We start from the raw sequence: 26593 nt of genomic DNA, 5'->3' as shown, positions 1-26593 counted from the left end.
GCCTTAACAGACTCGGATGCTGTAAAGACCGAAAGCACGTCAATTGGCTACGCGTGCGAACCACTCCAGCTCGGCGCTCGAAACCCCATTGTTGACGCCATCTCGATTTCCCTCGACGTCTCACAAACCATTGTCTATCTTTCTCTCCCGCTTCTTTTTATCGCCTCATTCACTTCTAAGTCTCCGCGACCATGCTTGCCAGATCAGTCTTGAGGTCCTGTGGGCCTCTTCGCCAGGTACGTGACCTTTTTCATGTCCATTCCCTCGTGGGCAACATCCACAACTTCCTCAATGGACATGGTGCTTCATCTTCAAGCTTACAAATGAACTCACACTTCGTCCCTACACACAGAACTTCCGCACATACGCAACCGAAGCTCAAAAACCGTCCTCCTCGTCGACGCCTTGGATCGTGGGTGCCGCTGCAGTCGGCGCAGGCATCATTGGCTACAACTACCTAGGATCTAGCAGCAAGACTACCAAAACCGACGCTCCCAAGCCCTCCGAGGATGCGAAGAAGACGGACCAGCAGGGCCCCGCGCCTGGGAAGACCTTTACGGGTGGCGAGCAGGGATTCATCGATTTGAAGCTCGCCGAGATCATCCCGTATAACCACAATACCAAAAGGTTCCAGTTTGAGCTTCCGGATAAGGAGCATGTGAGCGGGTTGAACGTTGCTTGTAAGTCGAATGACGTCGAAATGTACACGGTCGATCATGGTCATTGATTGTCTCGAAGCTGCCATCGTCACAAAATTCAAACCAGCCGACCAAGAAAAGCCGGTCATTAGACCATACACGCCCATCAATGATGAAGGTAACAATCCCGTTCCCACCAACTGTCTCCGCTCAACTCACACGCTCCTACAGACGTGAAAGGCTATCTTGAACTGCTGGTTAAGGTCTATCCCAATGGGCCAATGTCCGAACACCTCCACAGCATGAAGCCAGGCGAAACTCTCTCCTTCAAAGGTCCCATCCCGAAGTACCCCTGGGCGCCAAACAAACACGAGCACATCACGCTTATCGCCGGCGGTACGGGTATAACACCAATGTACCAATTGATCCGCACTATCTTCAAGAACCCCGACGACACGACCAAAGTCTCGCTCGTCTTTGGAAACATCAAGGAAGAGGATATCCTGCTCAAGCAGGAGCTGTCGCAGCTGGAGAACGAGTTCCCTCAGCGGTTCCGGTGCTTCTATACCTTGGACAACCCGCCTGAGAGCTGGCCGTACGGCAAAGGGTTCATCACCAAGGAGTTGTTGAAGGAGGTCATTCCAGATCCGAAGAGCGAGAACATCAAGATCTTTGTATGTGGACCTCCGGGTATGTACAAGGCGATCAGTGGTGCGAAAACATCTCCCCAAGACCAGGGCGAGTTGACCGGCATCCTGAAAGAGTTGGGCTACGCCAAGGACCAGGTGTTCAAATTCTAGACTTGGGGGAACGACTAGAGACGAAACGAGGAGAGGAATGGTCGAAGAACTTGACGGCGGGAAAAAGAATAAACAGGCCGCGGGAAAAAGTGTACAACAGTCACCTAAACTCTTGTACATATAGAGGACCACTAAGAAGAGACTTCGCTTAACCAGAGCAGTCAGTCCAACTCTGCACAAACCAATGGAGAAAAAAAAAGCAAAACTCAAGTAGACTGTCAATAAAGAAATTTTTGAGATTATCATGACGAAGTGCAACCCTTATTTACTGTTGCCGTCGTGCCTGCAGAGGTGAGAGTCTTGATTTGGGTATGAATATCCTCCGTAGGACGAGGACTTTCCTGCTTGCCTCCCCAGAGCAACGCTGTCCCGGCGTCTCGTAGGCATAGGTGGGTACTTACCTAGCTACTTGCTTAGGTCCTTGGTTTTAGTTGGTTAGCCAGGTCCACAGGGCCGTCGATAAGTACGGAGTATGGACCTATGCATACCTCGTACATGTAGGGAGAATATATATACTGGGCCCTCTAAGTCCACGCCTCATCTCTCCCCCTTCTCGCCTACTCCTCCCCCTCTAACCGCGGTCTACTAGATCATTGCTGGATCGCTGTGAGGGCGGATGGGTGTAGGTTGGTCGACTTCGCTTTTCTTCTCACGCTCACCCAAGTGGTTCTTTTTCGGGGCGAGGAAGAGGTTTTCCAAACGAACAATTCTGAGGCCTCGGTTTGTTTTGAAATCGTCACTGGTCATTGTGTAGTCCCACGTCTGTGAAGGCAGAAGTTGAATCAGTCACCGACTCATGAAGCGATCGTGTCCTAGTAGGTATTAGCATGAACCTACGGAGTATAGATAAAAAGTGGCAATGATAGTATCAGTGCCATGAAGTGATTGAGTGCTGTTGTCCCAAATGAGCAGGCCCGAAAGCTCAGCCTTGCGCGGGGTCCAAGCTAGTTGCGATCAAGCCTTGTCTGGTAGCCGTTGAATTGAATCCGCCAATGATGCCAATAGCGCAGCGGAGTTTGAGAGGGTGTGTCTCTACCAAAACGCCCAAGTGCTCTCTCGACAGTCGAGTGCGAGCCCCGACATAGAGCAGGCGCGCCAGTTCGTTGAGTAACAGTCCGAGTACTCGAAGAACATATCTGCACGAGTCTGTCAAACAGTCTACTAAGATTGCGGTATCATTGATACATACTAACGAGTTCGTATTATTGAATCGAGTGATACACATGGATCTTATTGAACATGATATAAACCGTTGCTGGTGGAACTGGAAGGAGCTTATCAGGCCTAAGAAATGATGAACACGGGGGGGGAAGAACCCGTGTGACTCTGTGGCTTGATGTTATCTTCATACGAGCCTAAGGTTTTTATTTTGAATGACCATTGAGTTTAAGCTGAAGAGTTTCTTGTTCAGTCAGAACCGTCGCGTGTAGTTGCTTTGATGCAGGCACAATTGGAAACACAGGCTTGCTCTGGAGCAAGGGATTGTTTCATGGAGAAAGGCACTTTGGCGCCTAGGTTAGAGCAGTGTAGGGAAGCCGTTCGAGAACGAAAAGAATTTAGTCGGACTGCGTTTAACGATCTCGAGGTCCAGGCGGCTATGGGCAAAGACTAGGTCAAGGTCTAAGGTCGCCTGGTTTGGCTCCTATCCATTTGTATACCTTGCTCTGGCTATCAGTACGGAGGACAATGGACTTGGTAGCATGCCTGTGATGAGGTGCCCGGAGCAGTGGCACCAGTGCCTCCTCCGCAAACTGTCAACCCGCAGACTGGTCGTGGGAGCGAGGTACTGGAGGGAATGCAAAAGTGCCCTTGCCATTCGGGTGTGATGGAGATTGGAGACAACCACCTGGCAACGCCACGGAGGCCTAGTGAGCCGGAAGTAGAAGGACAAGAGTGCCTGGGGGAGCTGCCGAGGTCGAGCTTCCGGGATGGTGGAAGCCACGACGCAACAGGCATGACCGGGGCTTCGCCAGCGATGATCCGGCTCTGGCGGGTCGTTTGACAGAGTGATGTGCCTGGGACGCCCAAAAGGGACAGCGAACGGCGACCGCTGCCAGGCGCTGATTTGTCGGAGGGGCGCTGATTCTTTGGGGGTTCCAAAGCAACAATCTTCGTGACGGTCAGCATTGCTGTCAACTGAAACTGAGAGAGTCGACTAGGCGCTAACCCGGGGCCTTTCACCCTGAAGCAGGTCAGTCAGACAGGCTCGAAAATTTCCCAGGTAGGCGGCCGCCCAGAAGCGCTTATGCAGCTCCGTGGGGTGCTGATGATCAGAATTGCGAGTCCAAGGCCATGCAGGGTGGTCAGGGTGGTCTGACTGGCAGTTGCTGTGATGCCCTCTTCCAGCGATCCCGGAGCTTGCCAGCTTAAGCTTTGCAGCGGCATTTCAGAGGTACCCATCCATCTTGCTCGGTGGCGTGTTGCCTACCAGTTTCCCTCCACTCTCTGGTGCCAATGCCTGTCATTGTGCTCCCGACAGCAGTGCAGCCGCTCGCTGTGGCCTTTTTGGTTCCATACGGCCGTCTCTTTTTGAGCAACAGGAGAGCCTGGGTTCTGTCTGAGAAGCTGTCCTCGCAGAATCTCTGTCCCGAGCAAACCGGACGGTGAGGCAAGCGAAAAGCATAAGCAACAATTTGCATCTGTCAGACTGGCGCCGAAATGGGCGGATAGAGGGGATGGCAGCGCGCCTGCAGCACAAGGGTTTGGGGAATGGACTGCTTGTAGAGCGTCCCAGACCGATGAGTCGTTTCTGAGAGAAGCTTCGTAACATGCATACCCAGATCACAGACAGGGCAATGGCGCCTCTCTGTTCGGCAGTGAATCGAGGGCTGGGTTCTAAATGCAGCGCACAAGTCCAGCAAGTGAGCCTAGGCTAGGCTGTTTTAGCTTGCAGGAGAAGCAGGGTCAAGCAGGGTCAAGCAGGGTTGGGGGGGGGGGAAACAAGCCCAGGTGTTGCAGCAGGAAAAGCTGCCCTCTGGACCTGGGGGCGAATAACACTGAAGCCTACAAGCTTAAAGCCGGCACAGTGCAGCAGCTTCAACGAGGCAGGTCCCATTAGGAGCCAATTAGACCTTAGGAAGGCACCCTTAGCGGCGCGACAGTGGAGCTCGCAGGACACCGAAACAAGCACTGTACAGAGAGCATCCCGGCATCCTTAGAGGCCGAGCAGAAGGAGAGGGAGGGAGGAGAGGGGGGCTTAAAAAAAAAAAGAGGGGGGGAGCTGCCAGGTGGCCGTGATCAATCCTCCCGCAGCTGCTGTTTTTTTTTTCCCTCTTCCACTTCCTCTGGGTTGATCCAGCGGCAGCCCATGCACCCTCCTCGCCCACTTAAACAGGCCCGCCCCCCAGCTGCCCTCGCCCTACCCCCGTTTTCCTTTCCTTTCTGCATCTCCCAGCTCTCGCACCTCTCGCTTTCTCCCATACACTGGCTTCTGGCTTCACGCTTCAGGCTTCACGTCCCGCCACCCATCCTTTAGTTAAAGCTCAGCCTTGCAACCTCCCATCGCCGTCGCTTATAGGCGCCTGTATTGTCGGTTGCTCATACCCTTAGCAAAGTCTCCAGCTATTTGGGTGCAAGACGCCATGGCAAAAAAGACACACGACCCCGAGTCTGCAACGACCCAGGTCAATATTGCTGATTTTCAGCGAACCCGGGATTCGGTACGTGCGTGGTTTTTTCTGTATATTCGCTTGTTTTGTCTCTCTGCCTCACCACCCACAACACGCGTCCAACCCTCAACCCCGCGACGAGGCTTTGCCCCAACTCGCATTCGACCATAACACCCACCTCGCTGTTGCTCCCCAAGTACACCCACCTCACCGTCGCACACACAATCTCCAAACTTTGTAGCACATCTCCCATGCTTCATGTTTCATTGCCTTTGCCATGCCTTCAAGCTCAGGTCTAGTCAACATCAATGCTGAGCGCATTGAGTTTGGGCATCTGTTGAACCGTGCATCCATCAGATGCGTTGAGGTTCTCACTGAAGATTTGGCGGTCCTCGGCGAGTCGATCCGCGAAGTGCGCAATGATCCCATACCATTTACTCACACATACCCCCAGGTCATTGTTGCTCTTGCAACACTGCAATCCTCGGTTCAAGACCTTTCGCGCGCCTACATTCAACATGCCAACACGGTCCTGACGCCTGGCAAACATGGCCTGAACCCCATTGACGCCAACCTCACCAGCATACTTACCGAATCTGGTCTTTTGAGTGCTCGGCCTGCCGATGCTGCTCCAGCGGCTGCACCCGAACCAGAACTAGATGGGAAGAAGAAGCGCAAGAGGACACCTCATGATCCCAACGCCCCGAAGCGCGCTCTCACCCCGTACTTTCTCTACATGCAAAGTGCTCGCGCCACTATTGCGAAGGAATTGGGCGACTCAGCTAAGCCAAAGGAGGTTGCAGATGAGGGAACCCGCCGGTGGACTGAGATGAGCCCTGCCGAGAAGAGCGTACGTATTCAGCTGATTGTTTCTTGCTGCTGGCATCGACTGACCACCCGCGCAGATATGGGATGACAAATATCAGAAGAACTTGGCCGCATACCGCGTCAAGATGGCAGCCTACAAAGCTGGTCAACCCGTCCCTGACGACGAAACTGCAGCGCGCCTGGTGGAGATGGGCAAAGCTCCTGAGCACATCGCCGGTATGGATGCTGAAGCAGAAACGGAAGAAGAGCCTGTCGAGGAGGAGGAAGAGGAAGAAGAGGAAGAAGTTCCAGCTCCGGAGCCCACCCCTCCCAAGTCTAAGAGACGTAAGACCAAAGATGCCGAACCTACTCCTAGCAAAGCAACCCCCAAGGCCGAGGCCAAGTCTCCAGAGAAGGATAGGAAGTCGAAGAAGAGCCGGAGGGAGGCCGCTGCCCCTGCGTCAACCAAGCCCGAGAAGTCCAAAAAGTCGAAGAAGTAAGCGCACCGAGGAAACAGGGTTCTGCGGGGGTTGTGTGGATATGATCATTCGCTACGGCTTTCGTTTCGGTCTGGGAATTTTGGAATTTAGGGACTCAACTCTCGCTGTCATGAGTTCTGCTGTCATGGAATGTTCATAATGAAAGGCGGTCCCTGGTCGGCGCTGTGCTGAAACAGTTTCGAGCGCTATGCAAAGGGCCGAGTAACTAGTCGATTCAATGCCGTCAAATGCTGAAATATTTTCTGAAGTTGCTCCATCCATGCCTTGCCCTGCCTGCCCCTCCTGATACCTCGTCGCAGCCCTTCTCTGAATGACGCACCAGGCCAAAACAAAGTTCCTGTCTCGGTTCCTTCTCCGCACTGATGCCCCAATGCATGTGGTTAGAAAGCTTGCCACCGTTAAGGCCTGCAAAAGAACCACTCGAAGAGCTCGACGGTATGGACCGGGGTTCACTGCTTATCCAGATGGAACCTGCCTCATGCCACTTCGAGCTCTTCCTTTGCCCCGCATCACCCCTCGACCATGATAGGACGAACGGACATAGATAAATATCATCGCCTTCTCGATGGGACAGTGTCGAATTTCTTCAAAAGCTGAAGTCCTAGCTTGCACCCGCCTCGAGGACGGATCGGTGTCCACGATGCAGCTCGTTCCGAAAGAGGTATGAATGTCAATTTTCCGTGGGCGACCATCGCCTGAGAAAGCCTGGCACTGATTTCGTCTATTCCTGGGACAGCTGGATAAGCTCGTTATATCTCAGCTGGGCTTCCTGGCCCAAAGGAGACTCGCCAGAGGGGTCAAACTGAACCATTCAGAGGCTTGCGTGAGTGACTCGCTGGAAGACAACCTCAGGAATATGGACTGATCTGTGCTGCAGGCTCTGATTGCCAGCAATTTACACGAGGTATCATCAAGAGCTCAAGAACCGTGGTGATATACCCTAATGACCGACTACTCTAGCTGATTCGCGATGGAAACCACACAGTTGCCGACCTGATGTCCATCGGCAAGACCATGCTCGGTCGACGACATGTTCTGCCTTCTGTTGTCTCAACCTTGACCGAGTTGCAAGTCGAGGGTACCTTCAAGACTGGCACATATCTGGTCACTGTCCACCACCCGATCAGTTCCGACGATGGAGACCTTGAAAAGGCGCTTTATGGAAGTTTCCTTCCTGTGCCGTCGAAAGATGCATTCCCACTACCAGAGGCAAGTGAGTATGACAACAAGAAAATGCCCGGTGCCGTCATCCCTGTCAAAGAAGGTAGGATTACGTTGAACGAAGGACGGAAGAGAATTCGATTGAAGATCACTAGCAAGGGTGACAGACCAATACAGGTATTGACTAGCCCCAGCTCTGCTCAGGATATCTCCAAGGCTGACCATCTCACTCCGCAGATCGGGTCTCATTATCATTTTATTGAAACAAATCCACAACTAGAGTTCGACAGAGGCAGAGCCTATGGTTTCCGTCTAGACATTCCAGCGGGTACTTCGGTCCGTTTCGAGCCCGGAGACGCCAAAACAGTCACGCTGGTCGAGATTGCAGGCAACAAAGCGATACATGGCGGAAACAATCTCGCTTCTGGTGCCGTTGATGTATCTCGTGTAGAAGAAATCGTACAGAAGCTTCAACAAGCCGGATTTGCCCACGCACCTGAACCTGCTGGCGACTTGGCCCATATAGACGTGGCCTCCATGACCCGTGCAGACTATGCCGGCATGTTCGGTCCCACAACTGGTGACCTTGTCCGATTGGGAATGACAGATCTCTGGATCAAGGTCGAAAAGGACATGACGGTCTACGGTGACGAATGCAAGTTTGGTGGCGGCAAAACTCTTCGAGAGGGGATGGGGCAAGCATCCGATCGGAAAGATGCCGATGTGCTCGACACGGTCATCACTAACGCCCTCATCGTCGACTGGTCTGGCATATACAAGGCCGATGTTGGAATCAAGGACGGCATCATTGTGGGCATCGGCAAGGCTGGCAACCCGGACGTCATGAACGGTGTCCATCCCAACATGGTTGTGGGCAATGGCACTGATACCATTGCGGGCGAACACAGCATCCTCACTGCAGGAGGTATCGACTCCCATATTCACTTGATCTGTCCTCAACAGGTATATGAATCCGTCGCAGCCGGCATAACCACCTACCTAGGAGGTGGCACCGGCCCCAGTACAGGTACCAACGCGACGACCTGCACGCCCGGAAAATGGCACATGAAACAGATGCTTCAAGCGGTCGACTCACTTCCCATCAACTACGGTATCACGGGTAAAGGAAACGACAGCTCCCCTGTTGCCCTCCGTGAGCAATGCGAAGCCGGTGCTTGCGGTCTCAAATTACATGAAGACTGGGGCACGACTCCCGCCGCGATTGATACCTGTTTATCTGTGTGCGATGAATACGACGTCCAATGTCTCATTCACACCGACACGCTCAACGAGTCTGGCTTCGTGGAATCCTCTGTCGCTGCTTTCAAGGGTCGAACCATTCACACATACCACACCGAGGGTGCCGGCGGCGGACACGCACCCGATATCATCTCCGTTGTTGAACATCCCAATGTTCTCCCTTCGTCGACCAACCCCACAAGACCGTACACGAGGAATACGCTGGACGAGCACCTCGACATGCTGATGGTCTGTCACCACCTCTCCAAGAACATCCCGGAAGATGTCGCCTTCGCCGAATCCCGCATTCGCGCAGAGACCATCGCGGCTGAAGATGTGCTCCACGACCTCGGCGCGATTTCTATGATGTCCTCCGATTCGCAGGCGATGGGCCGCTGCGGCGAAGTGATCCTTCGCACGTGGAACACGGCGAACAAGAATAAACAGCAGCGTGGAACGCTGAAAGAAGACGAGGGCACGGATGCGGACAACTTCCGGGTCAAGAGGTACCTGAGCAAGTATACGATCAATCCGGCGATCGCGCAGGGGATGAGCCACTTATTGGGCAGTGTCGAGGTGGGGAAAGTGGCAGACTTGGTACTCTGGAAGCCGAGCATGTTTGGCACGAAGCCCAGTTTGGTGGTTAAAGGAGGCATGATAAGTTATGCGCAAATGGTAATGTCCCCTCCTTTTCGCCTCACACCCCTATTTTTTGCTGGCCTCAGCCTCGTCCACCAAGCTAACGCCAATTCTCACAAACAGGGCGATCCCAACGCTTCCATCCCCACTGTGCAACCGGTGATCATGCGGCCCATGTTCGCCGCGCACGTGCCTTCTAGGAGCATCACATTCGTGTCACAGCACTCGCTGGCCTCGGGGGTCGTGGCCTCGTACAACCTGTCCAAGCGCGTCGAGGCCGTGAGGGGCTGCCGCACCGTCAGCAAGAAGGACATGAAGTTCAACGACGCCATGCCCAAGATGAAGGTCGACCCCGAGTCGTACAGGGTCGAGGCTGACGGCATGCTCTGCACCGCCGCCCCTGCTGAGGTGGTGCCCTTGGGCCAAACGTACTTTGTTTACTGATTGGTACGTCTGGAGCATAATATTTGTATGTACTACCCTGAACTGTCCGCTTTAAAAGAGAAGGGGGGGCGGGGGGAGAAGAGAAGAGGGCAACGAACGGAGGAAAAGGGCCGAATTAGCTATGGGTATGTAGTTAGGGATGGCTGTGAATGAGTCTCAGCATTGTTGAGCGCCGAGACGCTGGGACGCTCGGGTGCTCGCTTGCTTGCCTGCCTGCGCCAAAGCCATCACGAGAAGAAACCCAGTTCGACCATCTAGTACTCGGTAGCCCGCGTAACAGCCCATTCATTCATTGCTCACGAGTGTCTATTTGCGTAGAGGTCGAGTGAAGCACTGTGCTCGAGCTCCTCAGCCCCCCCCCCCCCCCCCCCTTTCTTTTTCTGTCTCGAAGAAGCCCAACTTAAGCACATATCAACTTTCACCAACATATTAATAATAACTGATATCATAACCGATAACTAACCAACACTTCGTGCGGTGTCCTATGGTTCCCAACTTCGAAGGCCCTTCTCCCCAAGGGAGGGCGGGGCGGGGTTGTTGGCCTGGTAGGGCCTGCGCAGGTTCAATGCCGGACTGAGGGCGCCATATTTTGCGAAGACAAGTACATTTGCATGCACAGTCCGGGCGAGGAGGTATCTCACAAGCGAAATGTGATTGGGACTCATATGAACATGGCTTTGGGGACACGGTCTAGGATCGTCTGTCTTGGATTGACTGCTGATTGGTTTTCAGCTATTCTAGCTATGGGCAAGCTAACCATGTCCAGCTGCGAAGCTATCCAGGTCTCAGTAAAAACAGACCATATATCCAAAGCAAAGAATTACGGCAATCCGTAGACTCTGCAATAGCGCCAGCCCCGCCCCATTTGCGGGCGCGTAACCGCCTTTGCAGGCGGATAGTCAAGTGAAAAGAGATGTTTGCATGCTCATTGTTCGCGAAACAGAATCGTCACCCACCCAAAAACGCCCGCATTCAGCAGGCTAGAGTCTATCCGTTGGTTACCACCCCGTCTTCGTCTCATGATTCGTATGCCATCTTGTCCTCGTCAATCCGAGCAGTCGTTCGTGTTCGTCATGTCATGGTATTTGCGGCCGGTTTAGAGCCATCCGGTCAAGGTCTCAAACCATGGCTGTGAAGTTGCCACGAGCAGTTTGACTCCGTTGGCGCTCAACGGGGCTCATCGGGTCAGCGGTCGGGTATTTTCGCCCTTGCACGCCCGTTACAGTGGCGATCCTTGGAGCCGGTTGCACAGGTCGTCTCTGTCCATTTCCTCGCTCCCAGTCGGAGGAGCGATGTCTATTATCACTTCCACTGCTACTCTCTCGCGTCAGTGGTTCGAAGCTCGCCTGGTCCGGGTAACGAATTGATGGCGCTCGTGGGTCAAACTGCGCCTGTGCATTTTCTGGGATGGGTGTCGCAGGAGTGGAGCTGGGCACCTCATCCCAGAGGGTCTCCCGCCATTGCGGTGGGCGGCCTCCGCCATAAGGCTGTTGAGATGGCGGAGGCGGGGGCTTGATTGCACGAGGTGGGTAGTACTCCGGCCGGGATGGTTGTGAATGTTTGGATCCAGGGCCAGGTGCGCGGTAACCTGCATCTGATGAATGACGGCGTTTGTGTGACGATCTCATGAAGGAGGGCACCCATAAGGAGGAGCGACGACTCTTCCGATCTTCGTCGGATCTACGATGATGCCGACCCATCTGCGAGGTCTCTGAACTTGCTTCGCTGCCTGTGTCTTCGTCCACAGTTGAGGGAGTGCGTGCGGGAGAGCGGTAATGCATGTTGTTGTAACCGGACGATGGCCGTCGTCCGGGCTGCTCGGTCGGGGCAGTCCCCTGTCTCCGATTTGAGGGGCTATTTGATGAGGTCTTATGGTGGCCAGGAGGGGCGGCGGTCGTATGCGACCGCTGGCGCGGTGAAGCTTTTGGCGATGATCTTTGAGCAGAGTGGCTCCGGGTCTTTCTTGCCTCGTGCTGACTTCGCGGATCCCCTCTCTCCCCCGACGGTGAAGGGAAATCTGGCACACTGCTCCGTCTGCAATAGACATCACCCAGAAGATCTTGATCGTCGCGAGAGCTGCTGCGCGAAGGCCTTGTCGGGCGTCCTGTGTGGGCGCCGGAGAAATAGCCTTCTCGTCGATCGTAGGGTTCAAGATGCGGGGATTGATAAGGGGAATTCTTGATGCGCCGCAAATTGTAGTTCTGCTGGTTCAGTTTGCCAGTCACCATCTTGTGCCATCTCTCCATCTCTTCGTCTGGTCTATCTGGGAAAACCTCCTTGGGGATGTATTTTGGGTAGGTGCCGCCATTGGGCATCGGGATGTTCCACAGGTGGACCGCTTTCCGAAGGAAGGCGACGTTTTCCTCGGGACAGAGAAGGAGCTGGATCGTTTGCCAACGAGCAAAGCCAGTAGGCGTCAGGCATGGGATTCGGGGTGTTTCAAAGGGACTTGGAGTCGGCTGCAGAGAGTGAAAGCACCCAAGGGTCTGGTACATGAAGGAGAGGGCGTGATCGGAGGATTTGAGGAACAGCGAGTCATAGTTGCCGCCGACGGTTCTGTAGAAGGTGGCTAGACGTGACGGGGTGAGTTCATTGTCGGGTCCCGGCTCGAGGGTCGCCTGTCCTCCCAATTAGCAGGTTGAATTTGACGAGCCACTGTCTGGGGCTCACCACGACTTTGGCAATCCCCAGGCATAGCTGCTCAAACTGGAGGGTTGCGCTCTTGTCTGGGTTGATGAGATATCTCCAAAACCCAGCAGTGGAACCCGCTGTCTGGTTAGGTTCCATTAGTGTGATGAAGGGTGGTTGATGCTGCGGACCACCACAGCAAGGATCTTCTTGTTTGATATTCCCGGTGAAGACGCTCTCATGGTCAGGCCGCCCACTCACACAATTGTGAGAACAATACTGAGAGCTCGGCGTATAGGTAGGGACGTAGGAGCGGCAAAGAGGACGAGGCTGTGTGGATGGTAGGGTTCGGGGTGCGGTCGCGATGGATCAAATGGCAGAGGTTCGAGTCAATCTGGCTGAAGAAGAGGAGATGGAGTGATTTGAGCGCGGCAGGAGGAGTTGGTGGTCAGTGAAGGGATTCCCAAGAGCTGTGTGAATGGATGTGGATTTGATTCAATAGAGAGAGGATCGTGGGAGAATTCATGCAAGCTCCCGGGTTGTTGGGTTTGTTCACCGCTTGACTTGACTTGTGCCACTGCCACAATGGGGTTTGAATGGTCATCCCCGCGACATTGTCGTAGCCTTCAAGCTTCCGGATTTCTTGGTATGACTGGTCACCAAACAGTTCAACAGATGGATTGTTCCCATCGGCGCCAGCTTGCCAGAACCTGTCTCCGTCTACTGGGTACTGTATTCGCTTCAGTCTCTCCCGCCCACTTCCTCCCACCTCCTCCCACCTCCAAGTCATGTCATCGTGCAGATGATTGATCTGCTGCCTTCCAGGCATTTGGCCCCCTCCCCCCAACGTCCATCTGACTGGTGGGCTTCCCACTTATTCCTTCGTGTTTGGCCCTTTGCTGCCTTCACATTGGATCAACTCTTGACCAATTCTCCCCATTTTGCCTGGGCTCACAGGTATCCCTCCAATTGGTGCCTGATTCCATTCCCATTGCAGTGCCGCTGGTGCTGCGGGCAAGTGCGGGTGCTTAGCCGCGAGGCTTAGGCTCAGACCCTCCAGATCTACCAACGTCCTATGACCCTGTTTTGCCCTGTTGCACTGGACTCTCCCTCGATGCGGCCTTGTGCCCATGAGCACTTGCAATACGAGGGGCTAAAACTACCAGGCAGAGCGCACTTGATGCCCAAGGCACACAGCGCTCCCTTTGGCTAGTCTGCGAGAAATGACACATGCCAGCGCCACTGTGCCGCCGATCTGATCAGAGGGACGTCTCCGTCCTTCATCATTGATCAACACGGAGTTCCAAGATGTCCGCATTTGTGTGTTTGGGCTCCTCTGGTCCCATGCAAGAAATTGAGAGCTCACCAGTCTCGCGAATAGTGGGCCAGCTTGACGCTTCTCTTTATGACTGACGCCTGATTATGAGTCGAAGCGCTTTCATTTGATTAAGCTGCTATGCCTGAGAGGGCGTCATCCCATTGCCTTTCCACTAAGGTAGCACTATTGCGGAAGCGGCACGAGCCCGAAGCTGGTTACTTGCATCGGTGGCACAACCAAAGGAATTGGCCGATTTGAGGAAACAGAGGCACAGCCTTCGACCATGGAACCCTAGCTTCTCGCATAACGACTAGGGACTCACTGTAGTCGGAGGTTGACGATAACTGGAGCTTCAAGGAACAAGACATCCGAATCCATTGAAAATGATCACAAAGAGCCGCTGTGAACATCAGACCTTGGCCAGCTACAAACGCCGTTGAATTTCCAGAGTACATGCATAAATAAATCATCAATCGGCGTGGTTGCAACAGTCTGCACGGTCAAAGGACGAACCCCAGGCTTCCGCTTGAGGCCATAAGCCTGTAGAGGCAACACCCTTCTTTTCACTCTTCAACTTCGAGTGTCAATGAACTGAGCGGGAGCGGAAAATCGACCGCCCTGGACCTACACACTCTGGCCTTATCAGGAGCCACCATATATACAGCCCACGACCAGGTTTTCCGCTTCTCAGTACCCCAGCAGGAAGCAGCCGAGCAAACCCGTCTCGATGACTTGCGTCTCTCATCCGCGCAAATCGCGATGAAGCGGCAATCTCAATACCACTCTGCCCCAACGGCTCAGATCACTCGTCCGGTATGGATACTTTCTCTCGTTTCTATCGCTTCGTCCTGCAGAGCCCTTACTGTGTGAATATTCGTCCTTCGTTAAGAGGTGTTCTCTCTTCGTTCCCTGATCGACAGATGTTGTGGTTATGAGCTTCACCTGCGGCACAGCCGAATAGTCCTCTGTTTGGTCAAGATTCATGAGAACTTCTCTGTTGCTCTCGACCTTTCTTTGACCCAAAGTTAAGCTCGAGCGCTTGCACCATGATCGGCCTACAGAGCTCAGGGAAGAAACAGTGGTTCACTAATTACAGCCCAGGTTTCTATAAGAAGATCCTAAAATTAGCGAAGGGTTTGAAATGCGAGATATGCGTATTTCTTTCCTCTTTCTCGTTGAATCCGGTAGGCCGCAAAGCTGTGAGGTCAGTGATGGCGTATTGACAATTCGTCTCACGGTTCAATCGCCTGAATGTTTCCAGAATATTGGCCAGCCTCGGGGTTAATCCGTCTCCAACAATGACACATAATCAGAGCAAGTGCTGAAGCGGAGGATCTCGAAGGACCCAAATTCTCGATGGTGTTGGAGCATTGGTGGTGAGGATGATGTAGGGCTGACACTGCTGCCGTAACCTAGGACGGTATATGCCCCCGATCCGCCGGAAGACACCACAAGACAACTTAACCACGGAAACTTCATCCAAACCCGATGCTGTGAGTTGTGTTCTAACAAGCAGCCTTTAGGTCCGATGTTTGCAGTCTGGAAGTCTGGAACCCGCCTGATTGTTTTACACGTTGCCGTCCCATCCACCAATGGTGTGCGCCTTATTACTCATCAGGCAACCCGTGAAGTGGACTTCAACATCAAGTCTTATGCTTGTATGTCACTGTTCTGCTAAATACGGCAATGTGTGTTGCGCGTCAGCTATACCCATGAAAATGTTGCTCGGTCTCATACCACGCCTGTCGGATTAAGGGGGATCCGGAAAGACCGTCATCTGTTATCGACTGACGTGCAGAGGTGATGTCGTTGTCTCACAAGTGACGACACTAGAGATCTGGCAGCTCTCAATGCTGACAAACAGCTGCACAAGGCTAGATGGAACGATGGCTTCTATTCGACAGACGACGCATGGAGTTTGTGCGCGACCCCATCTGAGATCTCAACGCCGATGTCAGATGCTACAGTCGACGTCCTCGGAGGGCCCAATACTTTTCAACCGTGGGACCGACCCGTCGTGCTGCGCAGGAGTCGCTTATACGACCATACCGAGTCATGGATCAGGTCAATCGCGCTCCACTGCATAGGCACACGAGGCTATTTCCTTCAGTCAAAGGGCGCATCAGGTAGGCGAGATGTCTTGAACCTTACAGCATTCGTATCCTATGTGCTTTAGGTTCGCTATTGCAGATTTCCACTATACTTGGGTAGTATACGATTAGTTATGTGTGTGCGGTCCAAGCACGCGCCAGGTAGGAGCTCCGACGCAGAGCTTTCCTGAAAGACAGAATGGAAATGGCTATCTGGTTGTCACCCATCCGTCGGACCCATTGCCGGATATAGTGCTCACATCCAGAATGTGGCAATATGTTGGTTTGTTACGGACGAATGACCTTGCTCCGATACAGCTTTGCTGATCCTTGACGCCGAAGGAGAATGTCACGTCTCACTTCTTGTGCCGTGGAACTCCATTTTGAGTCATGCATGGCGAATGCTCTCAAGGTGTCAGCGATTGTCTAGCTTTGCGGCGAACTCGCTGGCATGCAGCGGGTCGCCCATGCGGATATAAAGGTGCGATGATGCCCTCAAAACCGTCAGTGTTTGAGCCGAAAACCGTCAACAGGTACTCCTATCAAGATGGCTAAAGCAACAATCAACCAGAGTCTTACCCTCCTTCTCTTGACTTCAATGGCTGTGGCTGCGCCAGTGATACAGAATAGTACAGCACTTTCTACTTGCACGGCCTCCATGAATGGTGTTCTGCCCAGTCCCATCTCTTCGGATTTTCATTTCAGTGGTCAGATCCGCCGATACTACATCGCCGCTGAGGAAGTCAGTTGGAATTACGTCCCATCCGGCTGGGACAATTGGCTTGGAGTTCCCATACAGGACTCTCCACGAGCAAATTCGACGGGCTACACAGCTCCAGGTTCTCTGGGCCTAACATGGCAAAAAGCACTCTACCGTGGATATACCGACGCTACCTTCACCAAACTTTCGCCTCAGCCTGCATGGCAAGGTATCAATGGCCCGACGCTCAGGGCCGAGGTCGGAGACATGATCGAGATCCTATTCCTAAACCGCCTCTCAAACAACTACGCCACCATGCACTCCATGGGCCTTTCGTACAATAAAGAGAACGATGGAAGTCTGTACGCTGACAGCCCAAGTCCGGGACAAGAAAGCATTTTCTTGCCTGGCGATGCTGTTGCGCCCGGAGAATGCTTCGTCTACAAATGGGTGGTGAATGAGGGATCGGCGCCAACCCAAGGACAAGTCTCTCACATGTGGGCGTATCACTCGTACGTGAGCATGCAAGAGGACCACAACGCAGGTCTGATCGGATCGACCATCGTCTATGCTCCAGGCATGATGAACGACACTATGGCGCGATACCGCGAATTCGTCCTAGTATACATGCAATATGACGAATCGGATTCTTTCATGTCGCAAACGAACCTGGAGCTTCTGACAGGGACCAACATATCAGACTCTGGCACCGATTTATCCTTGCCGGCCCCACAACTCAACCGTGGATACGGAAACTTCTCAATCTGGCATCCACAACAGGTTAACTTGATGTCGTCTGGTCAACTGAGCGCAACGCAGGCCCCGACTTTTTCCACTCTCAATGGATATGTCTACGCGAACAATGCTCCCTTTGAAGTCTGCGTCAACGATCCGACCATCTGGTACGTCTCAGCATTTGGCTCGAATCCCCATGTATTTCACATGCATGGTAATGGGTTCGTGCTCAATGGGAATAATTATGCCGCAATCAGTAAGTCACTCGAGGCGTTTTCCCCACCTCCCCTCGAGTCCTCGTTACGTCCATCATGGCCTCTCTAATTCTAGAATCCAGGCATCAATGACGGCGAGATGAAAACGTTGCATTCCAACATGACCGCCGAAGGCCAGTGGCAATTGATCTGCCACGTGGACAATCATCTGGCGTTTGGCATGGAGGATAACTATATTGTCTACCCGGCCGGCCAATGTCCGTTACCTCCCTTGGCTGGATAATTGTAAGCGTCGATGGAAGGGTGTGTGTTGTGGGAAATAGAGCGCATCTTGGCGAACAGTACGCATCACTCTCGATATAATAAGATATAGGGCATCCTGGATAATAATACGCATCACTCTCAGCAATAAGATAGAGAGCCAGAAAGGTCACCATAGAGTCAGAGCAAAGCTAATGAGGTTCAGGCGAGGCTGAACAAGGCTGCGGATCAACTAAGAGCCGATTCTCGTGATAATACTGGATGGGTTCTTATGCTCCGCTGTTGAAATTGATACTTGGGATCATTGGAGCCGATGGCGCCAAAGCACAAGCACGTCGACCTGGTCGTCCTCACAGCCACCTGCACTGATCGCTCCATTCTTGGTAGGGATATCGAGCATCACCCCAATCCTCTCACCTCACTATCACCTCGCCAAACGCACTGATAGTCCTACAACATGACCAGCTTTCTCAATCTCCCCCCGGAGCTTCGCCAGAATATCTACGACTTCAGTCTGCCCGTACAGCAGCTGAAAGTCCAGGATTTCTATGACCCTGGTTGGCCAGACGCTGAGAAACCGGCCGGCATCCCCAGTCTTTTCTTCGTCAACAAAGCCGTCTCTGAAGAAGCTGCGGCGGCATTCTATTCTCGGGCTGTGCTCAACGTCGCCCCCTTGCGCCCAGCTTCCTATTTATTTGATTCTCTGACCGGCAACGGACCCAAGCTTAACCTAGCCTTTGGGTTGGATGTCAAGTTTTCCTCTTGCCCGCGGCGCCATCTGCAGCGGATAACAACAGCCCGGATTTACAGCGGACAGCATGATGCCATCTCGGCCGAGGCATATGAGGCTCTCCTCCGCTGGCTTGTCGATAACACGGCCGTGCAGATGATTCATTTGTCTCGGCGCCTGATGACGAGATTACGAAGGGCGAGAGCGGATAGCAATGCCACCTTCGATTTGCGTGCAGCTGCCACTAGTCTGTCTTTGTTACGAACGATTTATGTGTACAGTGCTTATAATCGATCGCCCTGGGAGGTGACACGCATGCATGGGCTGGAGCGGGTCTTAGGTGAGACCAGATTGCCTGGAATACAAATCTATGTTCTTGAGAAGGGCGGTGAAAATGATGCACTCCTGGATCCTCGATGGGATGCACGAAGCAGTGATGACAACCAGAGACGAGCCGTGATGCACAACATCTCGGGCTGGTTGGATTCCCTCCTGGCCGGGGACCCTGCCGCTGAACAAAAAGGCCGTGCAGAAGATGAGCCCCGTTTATACCAGGTGTGCTTCGTTTTTCCACACTCCCAGCCAAGCACAGGGTAGAGAGTGTGCTGTCAATCTATTACCTACTTAGAAAGATTGAAGGAACCTCACGATGTGGCCGCGACCTGGGGCCTTGATCATGACCTCGGTGTGCAAGGCTCCGGCAACAGTCTTTCGATCCACCTCCAAATTTTCGTCTTTGCAGACCTGTTCCAAGGCCGGCGCCTGGCCTGGAGGTACAATTTCGTCATTTCCTGCCTCCAAGATCAGCACCCTCAGATTTGGTCGACTCTTTCCGATCTGATGAAGCGCAGTCTTGCTATCCCATGTCGACTGCAGAAATGGCGCCAGATATCGATAAGGGAGAAATTTTTGTGGATAAAGAGCCAAAAGTATGGCCCTCAAATCCACAAACGGGGTCTCCAGGAGGAGCCCTGAAAATCGTTGGAGATTTGCGTTGCCGTGTCTCGATAGATTCGCAAGGCTTACGGTGGCAATCCCTGCACCAATGGACTGCCCCCATACCACAAATCTAGTTCCATCGTGGTTGTAGCGACTTTGAGTCCACTCCAAGGCCGCTTCGGCGTCCAGCTCAATCCCAGACTGGGAAGGACTACCCTTTGATTTCCAGAAACCACGATAAGACAAAGCCACAATGGTGTACCTTCCTCTGTTTTGCTGTTGTGACAAGCTTTTCAAGACGCTTGAAAGGTAAGGAAGCCGAGGTGGTAATGACGAGGCGTTCCTGATACAATTTTAGAGCAGCCGAAAAGTCATGAGGAGCCACTTACCCCTGGAAATACAGAACAACAAGATGGCCATTCACTTCGGACTCGGCAGAGGTTGCAATTGATCCTTCCAAAATCTTTATTGCAGTTCCATCTGCCGCCTTGAGATCATGTTCTACCCATGACACAGGCTTGCACTGCAACGCATAATCGCCGACTTTTTCGGACCTGGAGAACGGCGGGACTGACGGCATATAGATGATTTTGTTCTGGAAGACAATCATCATCAAGCACTTGTACGTCCATAAAGTGACCAGCAATCCCCCGAATACTACAGGCGGCAGGAGAAAAGCCGGTACTGATTCAACACCAAAATAACGTGTCGTGATCAACGGCGAGTGGTGGTTGGGGTTTGGGACGTGCCATCTCTTGAACTGAATGCCGGTATGACGGATCGGAAGTCCTTTCGAAAGGAGGAGCGGCCGCCATGCTCGAGCACATCTCATTGATACGAATGCTTTGTGATTCAGCAATTGCAAGTCAAAATTGTGAACAAGTCCGGACCGTGACGTTTTCACCAAGCTCGACCTGCCAAGGCACTAGACCGAACAGGGGCATATCTCATCCATGATGCTCAGCCTCACCAGCCTTGTGTTGGCTTGTGCTGGGGCCCATATCCAGTCCCCAGCGTGGTTTTGAAGATCAACGCGGCGGCATGATCGATCAGTGGCTGGAATACCCATTGCCTCCATCCTTTGACTCGATGCTTTTCATGAGAACACAACCAGCTGCTGTTTGCCTCGTGGAGTTGCCCCAACTACAGCGAACAGCAACAGTGGCCATCTCTCAACCTCGAGGGCTAATGATGAGTCCCCTTTTCCCTGCTGCGTACTTGTATTCTACTTCGTGGTGGCCTTTCTCACGATGCCGTCCCCCTAAATTCACTTTGCTTCCTTCAATCTACTCCCCTCCTCCCTCCAATCCCCTCAACTCCATTTATCTCTTCGCTCTACTTATATGCTTTCTCTCATCTTCACTTATTCCATCTCTCTTCACTCTATTCATCATCTCTCACCCTCATCGTTGTGTATTTCGTTCGCCCCCGCCATCAATATCCATTGGACCATTCCACTCAATTCATGTTTACCTCCCACCGGTAATACCCCTTCCACCCAATTCATCTTTTGCTCCGACACATATTCGTTCTCCCGCATCTCTAGCAGCGTCTTATATCTCTTTCGAGTTCTGAAGGTTTTGAGTCGCTCTTTTGGTTTAAAGGATTCATCCCGGAGCCCGTCTGACAGGCATATCGGTGCATCCGTCAACCCTCAGCTTTGACAATTCACTCGCCGTTACCAGCTTCAGCTGCAATTTTCAGGAAACTCATCGCATATTCACATTCGCATTTCATTAGCTCATTCCGTTGTTGAACTCATCTCTTTTGCTCATTCTCGATTTAGCATCTCCTCATTCATACCGTTGTGGATGTCTGAGATTTTCATTTGATCGCACTCTTTATTGCCTCAATTGAGCCTAGACCTCGCCATCGCATTCATCTACCCCTCTTATTGTCCAAGATGCGCTTTCCCAGTCGGAGTCCTGACCGTCATCAGCTCCCGGATAAGCTAATAACGGCTGTGCTTGGTGTTGGCTCGGTATCCAATGGACCTCGATCTTATGGTCGTTATGCTCAGCAACGTGTTTCGAGCTGCGGAGAAACCCAGCGTAACTCGGAACAGCGAGGAACAAGAGAAGACAGCCAACCCGTTAGCCGACAGCGCCGGGAGAATCCTTTACGGAGCGAGCAAACCACTAACACTATTCGTGGGGTTCTCACAGGGTTTGCGCTCGAATATCACAATCCGATGCAGTTTCTTGCTGAAGGATTTGCTCGCAGGCGGCGCGAACTTCTTAACGAGGTTACGAGGCAGGAAGTTCTAAGCGACAACAGCAGCCAGCAAGAAGCTGAGTACATTGGCCTGGACCGTATCTATACAAGAGGTGGACGCCGGTTCGAAAGAAGCAAATCTCTGAGGGGATCACCGGGACCTCGCATCAAACAAGAGGAGACTGCAAAGCTCGAAAGAGACATACCACAAGATCCCGACGAAAGCTCGGGACCAAATGCACCAACCGATGAACAACCACACCCAACGATAAAGAGAGAAAGACATGGGTTTCGGCAGCGCAATTCTCCTCCAACATGTCCAAATCCGTCAGCCTCAGATAGGGCAGGTGGACCTCGCCCAATTTGCATTTGTCCCATAGGCTTTGATTGTCCCAACAAGCGTGACGACCAAGTGGATTGCCGCACACTAGTACTCGAGTTCAAAGAATGGCAATGGACCCAGTTACAAACGTGCGCCGAAAAGTAAGTCAATACCAATATTTCCGAGGGATGCACTTTCTATACTAACAGAAAGCTTGGTCAGACTGCCTCCAAATCATCCCGTTGAACAGGAGCCCTTTATCACACTGCAAGAGGTGGTACCGATCGTCAGGCTGTTGGACCAGGTTCATACACGGAAGCGGATGTCAATGGGTATTCGGCACATCTTCGCAAAGATCCAAGAGTGGACCAGGTTGATGTCAAACCACTCCATGACCCAGGAGATTCTCGACGAATCTCGAGTGCTTGACCATTTGAAGAAATTCCTTTCGGACGACAATGCGGCGCTCTGGCGGACGAAAGCTGTCCCAGAGCACATCATTGAAGACCTTACTTACCTGTGTCAAAAATGGGAGTTCGGTGATCTAGGCGTCCTCGCCCGTCGCGGGCTCCGCCTACATGGACTCAATGGCCTGCTGTTTCCAGACCCCGACTGGCCATGGAAGCGCAGTGCCGACTTTTTCGGCCACGGCCATCTCATGAACGGCCAGACCTGGTGCTTCCGCGCTGAAATGATGCACGACGGGGCGCATGCGCCGCCTATCGCGGGAATCTACGGCACAAAGAAAGAAGGGGCGCGAAGCGTTGTCATGGGACTTCATGACGAGGGCAAGGAACATTACTATGCCGACGTCGACAAAGGGAATACTATCTACTACTACGGAACCGCGCTACCTCGATTGCCCGATGATACAGAGCCCACCAACATAAAGGACCTCGTCACGCACCGGGTAGAGAGAATCACGAAGAATTCAAGAGGCCAAGGCCCAACAAACGCGACCATGTCCCTCTTCACGTCGTACAGGACTGGTCGCCCTGTGCGGGTGTTCCGGTCATTTCGACTGGCGAAAATCGTGCCACATCGGCCGATCACGGGATTCAGATACGACGGGCTGTATATCGTCATAGCACCGGAACTGGTCAAAATTGAGCGCCAGATTTACAGATTCAAGATGGAGAGAATGACAACGGGGCAGGGCCCGCTCCGTCACAGCGAAACCCCTCTGCGACCGGAAAATCGGCCCAGCCGAAAACGGAAGCGCGACGGTAGCTAAGAGAAACATGAAGAGAGAGACCCCCAAAAAAACAACAACAAACGAACAGAGAAAGGTACGGCTGATGTGGCTGGCCAAGATTGCGCTCGGACAGGAAATGAGCTGGTGCTGAGCATGAGCGTAGCGAGCAACGGACACGAAAACGACACGCCGCAAAGACGATGCGGGAGAGCACAACACCACCGCACGGCACCGGGACGGCCGCGATCACCAGGGACGCGTCAACCACGAAAGATGCAATGACATGGTAATTCCCCCCAGCTAAACACCCGGTTTCTAGAAATGGCTCGAGACGATCGTCCCGACCGGGCGGGCTGGGGGATATTTGCGACTCAGGAACCAACAAACGGCACAAACACAAAACAAGGCTGGGCTTACAGGCATGCAATTGGCACGTCTTCACACTTTCAACTCTACTTTTCGCGGGGTCATCATACCAGGCACCGACCGGGGCTTTTATCGATTGCAATTCACACCACGACCTATCTGGTGTATGGCCTGATGAAGTCATACGAGTTTTACGAAGTTTTTGCCCATCTTTTCGAATTTACGCACTCGCTCGATGCTTTCTGGGCGGCTGGGGCTAGATCTTTCTCCCCCTCTCTCCTCTCTTGGTGATTCTGATTCGGAGTTCCAACTTGGACTGGACATGAGTCCTGGAACTATTAAAGGGGAAGTTAAAAAAAAAGGGGGGGGGAGGTGGGCATACCTACGAGTAACCACACAGACTACGAGGTTCTGATGGGTGGGAGGTCGCGAGGCTGCGCTGCGAAAAGGGGGCTGGTTGCAACAGTTCCTGAGTACAGTACCCATGGTTCGCCAACGACTCCATTGATGCATGCCCCATCCTTCCCAGACGATGACTGCTGTCAGCGGATCTGGAGGAGGCACGGGCTACGCTCACATGGCAAATGCAAGCTTCTCAGAGGGGTTATTCTCTCCATTTTAGCTATTTATTGTATTGTACAAGATGCGTCTTCTCGGCTGATATCCCCCCGTCTAGCAACCGATTAAACCAACCTGGTTGCCGTCAAATTGTACCCTCCAAGGAGCACTTCACGAGACATGGTGAGGACCTTTACGGCTTCGTCTTATCTGCTCGACTTGCCTGCTCTATCTGCTGCGTGGCTTTGTCCTTCCGCACCTCTTGTGACCGCCCTTAAGTTGCCGAAACTGAGCACATCCCCAATCCTCTCTTTCCCCGTGAAAAGCATGACCAACCTATCAATTCCACACCCCCATCCACCCGTGGGTGGAAGTCCCCATTCCAGTGCATGTAGATAGTCTTCGTCGACTTTCATCACCTCTTCGTCCTCTTCCGCGTCAGCCTGATCAGTCTTCGTGCCGTTATAATTTGAGTTGGGCCTCGCGCTGGGGTTAACATTGGCATACTTCTGTTGTTCCAAGAACTTTCGCCTTTGCTCGAATGGTGAATTTTCCTCCTCGTAACAGTTCACGACCTCCTTCCCTGCAATGAACAACTCTGCACGTGCAGCAACTGGTTGATCATTGGGTGCGGTGGGATGAATGTATGACTTTGCCAAGGGGGACAGGCACTCGGGGATGTTTGTGATCCAGACCGGTTTCTGGGAAGATTGTGGTTCCAGGTAAAGCGAAGAGAGCTTGTCCACGAGCCGGGGAGTGGTGGGATTGCCGGGGAGAGGTAGGTTGTGCGAAAGAAAAATTTCGAGGAGCTGGGAGTGGGCGGAGGATGAGGAGAGATTGGTAAGATTGATTCCCAACGCAGAGTTGAGAGACGGGATGAAGTCAATTTCCTCGTAAGAACCTTGAACAGAATCGAGAAGATATGACGGTGCGTTCGTGTATCGGTCAGGTAGGGCTTTGATGGCCATCGCAATGTCCGTGATGAGCTGCTTCGTCATGTCCATCAGTTGGCGCAGATCGTGCCGAACGGCATAGAACTCGCAAGTCGTGAACTCGGGATTGTGCGTTTTGTCGAGGCCTTCATTCCGAAAAGAAGGTCCAATCTCAAAAATCTTGTCCATGCCACCGACAATGAGCCTTTTCAGCCAGAGTTCGGGTGCAATACGTAGGCTGAGTTTCCGATGAGGAAATTCTGTTGCCTTGGTCTCGAAAGCTTTGGCAGTTGCACCGCCCGCCGCGGTGGATAAGATGGGAGTGCTCACTTCAATAAAGGAGCGTGATTCGAAGAATTGTCGCATTGCTCGGATGAGTGCAGAACGGGCCTTGAACGTCTCTATGATTTGGGGATCTGTCTGCATTTCGACATGTCGAGGTTGGTAGTTGGACTCCACAAATTCGGTTGTTGCAGAACCTCGATGCTCGACAGGGAACCGTTGGAGGCAAGGGGACAGAATAACAGGCAAGGTCGACGCCTGAATGGATAGTTGACCATTCTTGGCCTTGTATGGTCGAAATCCCTTCAATGCTTCGTTCCCACAATCAGCGGGCAATGCTTCATATGATCCGCTTCGAAAGACTTACAAATATAGTCGCCTCTCCTGAGCAGCCGGCAAAAGTGCTTGAAGTCGGCTATGGTTACTCCGGAATCTGCGAATGCCGAGTGAGACAGCATGACCTGTAGCTTCATCTGATCCTCGATGATATCGACGAATGCCAACTTCGAGCCGCTCAGCCGGATGGAAGAGATCCTTCCCGACACTGGTAATTTCGTCAGAACTCTTTGCGTCTTTTTGCCTCCTCAGCTGTTAGTCTTGCCTTCTATCCAGTCCCTAGGAACCGTAAGATCATTTTTGTCGGCATTGTGGTTCACTTGCTCTTCCAGCGACAGGAAGCTTCGCGCTTGAGGAGTATGTTGAAACCGTGGGTAGAGCGGTATAGTGGAACACTGCAGCTCCTGCATCCGCTCCTGGACCTCTTTAGTTGCATGTAGACCTTCAGCTTTGAATGCGCTGTGGGAGCTTAGCCTTGGAGCTCCCACCGCAACGTATGGTCGCGGCGTCCATGGCGGCGTCTGCAAACGAGATTTTCGCCGGCGGAATGCAATTGAGACGGGACTACCAGTAGTAGCTTCAGGGACGCTAAAGGCGCAATGTCAGTGTGTACCTTTCTCTAACAGCGGTATGAAGCATGGACATTTGGAACATTTGGGCCATAGTCAGACAATCGCCGGAGAAGTTTGATCACAGACCAGCAGAAGCTAGCATCACTCGCAGCGGTTCTCTCGTTGTCTCATCATCTGGGTGCGAGAGTGATAGAGGGCAATGATTGAGGCAGACGTACCTTCTTTGCGCCGGCCAACGAGTCGAACGCCATGCTCGCCACGTCGACCTTCCGTACATGAAGCTGCATGAACAGGACTACGACCTGAGGCCTTGAACGAAGAGGACTGGTCGCAGCTGTTGTTTGTTGCGAGAATCCATGGGAAA

At 52.8% G+C, this 26593-nt stretch overlaps 9 protein-coding genes across 9 annotated transcripts; 6 read left to right on the top strand and 3 right to left on the bottom strand.

The window, feature by feature from the left end:
- Positions 1–191: 191 nt before the first annotated feature.
- On the top strand, positions 192–1438 carry A1O5_03083 (NADH-cytochrome b5 reductase 2; the record flags this gene model as incomplete). The annotated part of the gene is made up of 4 exons (XM_007743696.1): positions 192–236; positions 317–680; positions 739–816; positions 870–1438. 4 exons carry the CDS (start codon positions 192–194, stop codon positions 1436–1438), a joined length of 1056 nt encoding a protein of 351 aa, XP_007741886.1.
- Positions 1439–5323: 3885 nt separating this feature from the next.
- On the top strand, positions 5324–6353 carry A1O5_03082 (uncharacterized protein; the record flags this gene model as incomplete). Its single annotated transcript, XM_007743695.1, has 2 exons — positions 5324–5896; positions 5952–6353. 2 exons carry the CDS (start codon positions 5324–5326, stop codon positions 6351–6353), a joined length of 975 nt encoding a protein of 324 aa, XP_007741885.1.
- A 640-nt stretch (positions 6354–6993) lies between these two features.
- A1O5_03081 (urease) lies at positions 6994–9836 on the top strand (the record flags this gene model as incomplete). The annotated part of the gene is made up of 6 exons (XM_007743694.1): positions 6994–7014; positions 7090–7176; positions 7231–7257; positions 7314–7691; positions 7752–9428; positions 9516–9836. The coding sequence occupies 6 exons, from the start codon at positions 6994–6996 to the stop codon at positions 9834–9836; spliced, it is 2511 nt and encodes an 836-aa protein (XP_007741884.1).
- Positions 9837–10954: 1118 nt separating this feature from the next.
- On the bottom strand, positions 10955–12623 carry A1O5_03080 (uncharacterized protein; the record flags this gene model as incomplete). Its single annotated transcript, XM_007743693.1, has 2 exons — positions 10955–12454; positions 12507–12623. 2 exons carry the CDS (start codon positions 12621–12623, stop codon positions 10955–10957), a joined length of 1617 nt encoding a protein of 538 aa, XP_007741883.1.
- A 3796-nt stretch (positions 12624–16419) lies between these two features.
- A1O5_03079 (uncharacterized protein) lies at positions 16420–17805 on the top strand (the record flags this gene model as incomplete). Its single annotated transcript, XM_007743692.1, has 2 exons — positions 16420–17563; positions 17645–17805. 2 exons carry the CDS (start codon positions 16420–16422, stop codon positions 17803–17805), a joined length of 1305 nt encoding a protein of 434 aa, XP_007741882.1.
- Positions 17806–18240: 435 nt separating this feature from the next.
- Positions 18241–19110, top strand: A1O5_03078 (uncharacterized protein; the record flags this gene model as incomplete). Its single annotated transcript, XM_007743691.1, has 2 exons — positions 18241–18760; positions 18854–19110. 2 exons carry the CDS (start codon positions 18241–18243, stop codon positions 19108–19110), a joined length of 777 nt encoding a protein of 258 aa, XP_007741881.1.
- Positions 19111–19137: 27 nt separating this feature from the next.
- On the bottom strand, positions 19138–20065 carry A1O5_03077 (uncharacterized protein; the record flags this gene model as incomplete). Its single annotated transcript, XM_007743690.1, has 2 exons — positions 19138–19795; positions 19842–20065. The coding sequence occupies 2 exons, from the start codon at positions 20063–20065 to the stop codon at positions 19138–19140; spliced, it is 882 nt and encodes a 293-aa protein (XP_007741880.1).
- Positions 20066–22113: 2048 nt separating this feature from the next.
- On the top strand, positions 22114–23222 carry A1O5_03076 (uncharacterized protein; the record flags this gene model as incomplete). Its single annotated transcript, XM_007743689.1, has 2 exons — positions 22114–22149; positions 22239–23222. The coding sequence occupies 2 exons, from the start codon at positions 22114–22116 to the stop codon at positions 23220–23222; spliced, it is 1020 nt and encodes a 339-aa protein (XP_007741879.1).
- Positions 23223–24313: 1091 nt separating this feature from the next.
- Positions 24314–26311, bottom strand: A1O5_03075 (uncharacterized protein; the record flags this gene model as incomplete). Its single annotated transcript, XM_007743688.1, has 4 exons — positions 24314–25632; positions 25689–25893; positions 25945–26221; positions 26271–26311. The coding sequence occupies 4 exons, from the start codon at positions 26309–26311 to the stop codon at positions 24314–24316; spliced, it is 1842 nt and encodes a 613-aa protein (XP_007741878.1).
- Positions 26312–26593: the final 282 nt, after the last annotated feature.

The sequence above is a fragment of the Cladophialophora psammophila genome (assembly GCF_000585535.1).
Source record: "Cladophialophora psammophila CBS 110553 chromosome Unknown aczJe-supercont1.4, whole genome shotgun sequence".
In the NCBI taxonomy this organism is placed as follows: domain Eukaryota; kingdom Fungi; phylum Ascomycota; class Eurotiomycetes; order Chaetothyriales; family Herpotrichiellaceae; genus Cladophialophora; species Cladophialophora psammophila.
This window is presented reverse-complemented; position numbering and strand designations above follow the sequence as displayed.